This window comes from Eimeria tenella, genomic scaffold (assembly GCF_000499545.2).
Source record: "Eimeria tenella Houghton genomic scaffold, Eth_scaff909, whole genome shotgun sequence".
In the NCBI taxonomy this organism is placed as follows: Eukaryota; Apicomplexa; class Conoidasida; order Eucoccidiorida; family Eimeriidae; genus Eimeria; species Eimeria tenella.
In genome coordinates this window covers 1-4,624 of record NW_013546023.1, presented here as the reverse complement: position 1 = coordinate 4,624, position 4,624 = coordinate 1, and the positions used below count along the sequence as shown (strand labels likewise).

The following is a 4,624-nucleotide window of genomic DNA, read 5'->3' as shown; positions in this document are numbered from 1 at the left end:
AAACCCTAAACCCTAAACCCTAAACCATAGAGGCTAGGCCAAGTGCAAAGACCAGCCACTCCAGCCGAGAAGTTTGCAGCCACCCTCCGCCCACGCGCCAAACCCTCGAGCTGCTGTGGCTTCTCCGCTGCAGAGCTAGGGTTTAGGGTTTAGGGTTTACGAACAGTAAAGGTCAAACAGCCGGCCAAGCGCAAGAGCAGCAGCAGACTTCAAAAGGGGGGGGGCCCCCGGGGCCCCCTGGGGGCCCCCCGTCTCCGGGGTGAGGCCTCCAAACCCAGCAGCAACATAAGTGACAAGGGCAGACACTGAGCAGCAACACAAACCCTAAACCCTAAATCCTAAACCCTAGGTCCTGGAGCCGCGGGCCGCGGCCGCGCAGTAGGAGAGAGACAGCCGAGAAAGGCAACGGCAGCTGCTGGGCTCAGCAGCAGCAGCAGCAGCAACAACACAAGCAGCAGCAGCAGCAAGAGAAGCAGCAAGACTAAGAGCAGCAGCAGCGAGACCAGCAGCAGCAGCAGCGGCCGGCCTACACGCAGCAACAGCCAGACCAGCAGCAGCAGCAGCAGCCGGACTACAAGCAACAACAGCAAGACCAGCAGCAGCAGCAGCAGCAGCAGCAGCGGACAGTGGAGCTGGCTGCCTTCGCAGAGTTGGGCGAGAGTGTCGAGGGTTTGTGCTGCTGCTGCTCGAGCTTTTTTGTTGAGGTCTTTGAGCGACAGCAGCAGCTCCGGCACTGCAGCAGGAAGCAGCTCCCCCAGCAGCTGCCCCCATGCTGCAGCAAACCGCAAACTCTAAACCCTAAACCCTAAACCCTAGGCTCCAAACCCTAAACCCTAAACCCTAGGCCATGAAACCTGGGCCCTAGACCCCGGGGTTTCCTCTGGCTGCCAGCTGGCTGCGCGCAACCAACCCGGGCGAGAGGCGTCTAGGCTTTAGGGTTTAGGGTTTAGGGTTTGGGCGAACCCTCTTCAGAAAACTCGGATTTGTGTTTCCCCAAGGACTGCAGCAGCGCCTCCAGGCAGCAAAGCCGCTGCTTCAAATCTGCTGCTGCTGCTGCTGTTCCGCAGCTTTCCTTAAGAGCTGCCCAAACCCCCAGCAGCTGCTGCGCCCCCACACGCAACACAAACCCTAAACCCTAAACCCTAGACCCTAGGCCCTAAACCCAAACCCTAAACCCTAAACCCTCGTCCCAGGTCCTGAACTTCGACGCCAAGAATGACGGAGAGGAGAAAGTAGGGGATAGCTGAAGGACTGCTGAGTGTGCCCGCCGCTCTTCTAGGGTTTAGGGTTTAGGGTTTAGGGTTTTGACAGGAAAGCAGCAAGACACGCACCTCGCGCTCTCCTCCATCTTCCAGTGCATGTTTTAAGGACATGTAGGCCTTCCGCTGCAGCGTCCGCAGCAGAGCTCGGCTGCTGCTGCTGCTGCTGCTGCTGCTGCTGCTGAGGGCTTCGTTGCAGCGACGCAGTAGCGTCAGTGTTGCTTCGAAGAGCTCCCTGCCTGAAGCGGCAGCAGCAGCAGCAAGAAGGAACAATTCTGCTTACAGCAGCAAAACCCTGGAGATTGAAAGCGCAAGAGAAAGCCGCTCCCCACAGCAGCAGCAGCAGCAGCAGGAGCAGCAGCACAAGGGGCAGCAGCAGCAGCAGCAGCAGCACTCACCGATCTCCGGTGCTGCAAAGGGCCTGAGGGCCCCACAGATGTCCAGCAGGGCCCCACACTCTTTGGGGGCGAGCAGGGGGGCCCCAGTGCTGCCGCCAGCAGCAGCAGCAGCAACAGGAGCAGCAGCAGCAGAAACAGCAGCAAGCAGAGCAGCAGAGAAGCGCCGGGCGTTCGTCTCCATGAGGGCCCGCGGGCACAAAGGCGCAAAGGCCTGCAGCAGCAGCAGCAAAGACAAACAAGCAGCTGGCAGCAAATCAGTGGGAACCCAAAAGCGGCAGCAGCAGCAGCAGCAGCAGCGCCCAGAGAGGCCCCAGAAGCTGCTACCAGACCCGCGGGGACTTCCAAAAACAGAAACAGCAGCAGCAGCAGCAGCAGTTACAGCCTGCAGCAGCAGCAGCATCTGCTGTTGCAGCAGCAGTACCAGGACCAGCAGCGGCTACAGCCTGCAGCAGCTGCAGCAGCAGCAGCAACATCAGGTCTCTTGCTGCTGTTTGGGCCTCACCCGTATAGCGAGCAGCAGCTGCTGCGCTGCTTTCGCTTTGGCGGATTCCGAGAGAGCAGCAAACGCGGCCTCATCTGGCCTTGCTGCTGCTGCTGTTGCTGCTGCTGCTGTGTCTTTGTGAAGCAGCAAATAGCGAACTGTGACAAAGCTGAGGATTTCTTCTGCGTATTGGGCAAGAGCTCTTCTGTTGCTGTCAGCTGTTGCTGCTGCCATGACTGCAGCAGGAAGCAGGCTGCTGTCTGTGGGGCTGCAGACGTGGGCAGCAGCGGCAGCAGCAGCAGCAGCTGCTCGCACTGCAGCTGCAGAGCCCTCGCCCGCTGCTGCTGCAGCAACCGCCTCCGCCACCCGCTGCAGCAGCAGCAGCAACTGGCTTTCTGCTGCAGTGGGGGCCCCGCTGGGCGCAGCTCTTTGCTCCGCCGCGGCCCAGCCCAGCTGCAGCAGCGCCCCCTGCTGCTGCTGCTGCTGCTGCTGCAGCAGCGGTGTCTGGGCTCCGGGAGCAGCAGCAGACTTCGCGAAAGCCACAATTGAACTGCATGCAGCATCTCTCAAGCTGCTGTTGTGCAGCAGCTCGAGGAGTCGTGGCAGCAGCAGGGGTTTTTGGAAATCATTTTTGCTTATCTTTCCACTTTTTGGAGAATTTAAATCTTCTTTTGAACCCCCAACTGCTGCTTCAACTCCTTTTAATTCTTCTTTCCAACTTTTTGCTTCCAAGCAGCAAAAAAGGTCCAGTGGTTGCGAAGCAAAGGCTGGCAGCAAACCCCACAGCTGTCTGTACACCCGAACCCAGTCCTTGCTCTCCGCCGGTGCTGCTGCTGCTGTTGCTTCTGCTCTTTGCTGCGCTGCAGCAGCCTGCAGGCAAGCAGCAGCAGCAGCGCGCAAGCCCCCGCTGCAGCAGCAGCAGCAGCAGCAGCACCCACAGCCGCACCCACACAGCACCACCCGACGCCGCTGCGCCTGCCCGGTGTGCAGCAGCAGCAGCTGCAGCAGGCGGTCCTGGGCCAGCAGCGTCTGCAAGTGCAGCAGCAGCAGCAGCAGCAGCAGCAGCAGCGGCGGCAGGGTTGTCTGACCGCCGGGAGCACATGCTGGACAAAGAAGCTGAGCTGGTCTCTGCAGACGAAGCGCTGCAGCAGCGGCAGCAGCCACACGTTGCTGCCAGCAGCAAAAGTCTCGAAAGAAGCAGCAGCATCAGCAGCAAAAGATAAAAACAATCTGCAAACAGAACTTTTCTTTTCCTCCCCCAAAACGCGGCAGCAGCCAAACACCCGCACGCAAGTCCCAAACGCGAAGTCCAGCTGCGGCCTGCAGCAGCAGCAGCAGCAGCAGCAGCAGCGGCAGGTGGGCAGTGCTGGCAGCGGGAGCAGCAAGAAACGTCACGACGCTGCTGCTGCTGCTGCTGCTGCGGAGCAGCAAGCAGCAAAGGCACCAGCAGCAGCGAGAGCTCAACAGAGATACCCACGAATTTCGACTAAAACCCTAAACCCTAAACCCTAAAGCCTAAACCCTAAAGCCTAAACCCTAAGCACTATACTTAAAGCCCTGCAGTAGCAGCGAGAGCTCAACGGAGATACCCACGAATTCCGATTAAAACCCTAAACCCTAAACCCTAAACCCTAAACCCTCAGCGCTATACCTAAAGCCCCCTCATCTCCTCATTTGCTGTACAAGAAGACAGTTATGGCTGCTGCTGCATGAGCGTTTGCCTTCTGAGGCCTAGGGTTTAGGGTTTAGGGTTTAGGGTTTGTCGCTAGGGTTCGGAGTTCTCGAACCTGAAGAGCTTCAGCTCCTGCTGCTTGGCCCTCAGGAATGCGGGCGTCTTGCCCGCCGCCCCGCCTGCAGCGCCCCTCTGCTGCTGCTGCTGCTGCTGCTGCTGCTGCTGCTGCTCTGTGCCTTCTGCTGCCAGCAGCAACTCCCACAAAGTCGAGATGACTGGCTCGAAGGAAGAAAATGCAGCAGAATAAAATTTGTCCAAAAAGGGGGCGAGGCTGCCCGCGTCTGCGGCCGGGGGCTGGGGGCTCAGCCCTAAACCCTAAACCCTAAACCCTAAACCCTAAACCCTGTCGCTGGTGCGTCCCCTGGAAGAAGCCAGAGTCTCTCCTGCGCACTTCTCGCCAATACCTGCCTCGCTCTGCGGCGCTAGGGTTTGCAGCTGGGGCTTAGGGTTTAGGGCTTAGGGTTTAGGGTTTAGGGTTTAGCGTTTACGAGAGAAACTAAAAACTCCCTGTAGGCGCAGACTTCAACTGCAGCAGCAGCTTCTCCACAAAGCGACAGCACTTCGGGCCACCGCGCCTTGTGCCGGTAGTGCAGCAGGCTCCTGCAGCCAAACCCTAAACCCTAAACCCTAAACCCTAAACCCTAGACCCTAAACCCTAAGCCCTAAACAATGAGAGATCACGCATCGCAACAGCGCCAAGGAATACTGCAGCCTCAGCGATGTCTCAGTGCGTTGTGTTTGGAGTCGAGGGTTT

General features: G+C 58.9%; 1 protein-coding gene across 1 annotated transcript; it reads right to left on the bottom strand.

Annotated features, from left to right (window-relative positions):
* Positions 1-156: 156 nt before the first annotated feature.
* On the bottom strand, positions 157-4,470 carry ETH_00023175 (uncharacterized protein; the record flags this gene model as incomplete). The annotated part of the gene is made up of 9 exons (XM_013380803.1): positions 157-305; positions 626-772; positions 964-1,102; positions 1,332-1,498; positions 1,658-1,868; positions 2,160-3,008; positions 3,227-3,458; positions 3,926-4,164; positions 4,359-4,470. Coding segments are annotated over 9 exons (2,245 nt in total), but the record flags the coding sequence as incomplete, so codon positions are not given.
* Between the last annotated feature and the right edge of the window lie 154 nt (positions 4,471-4,624).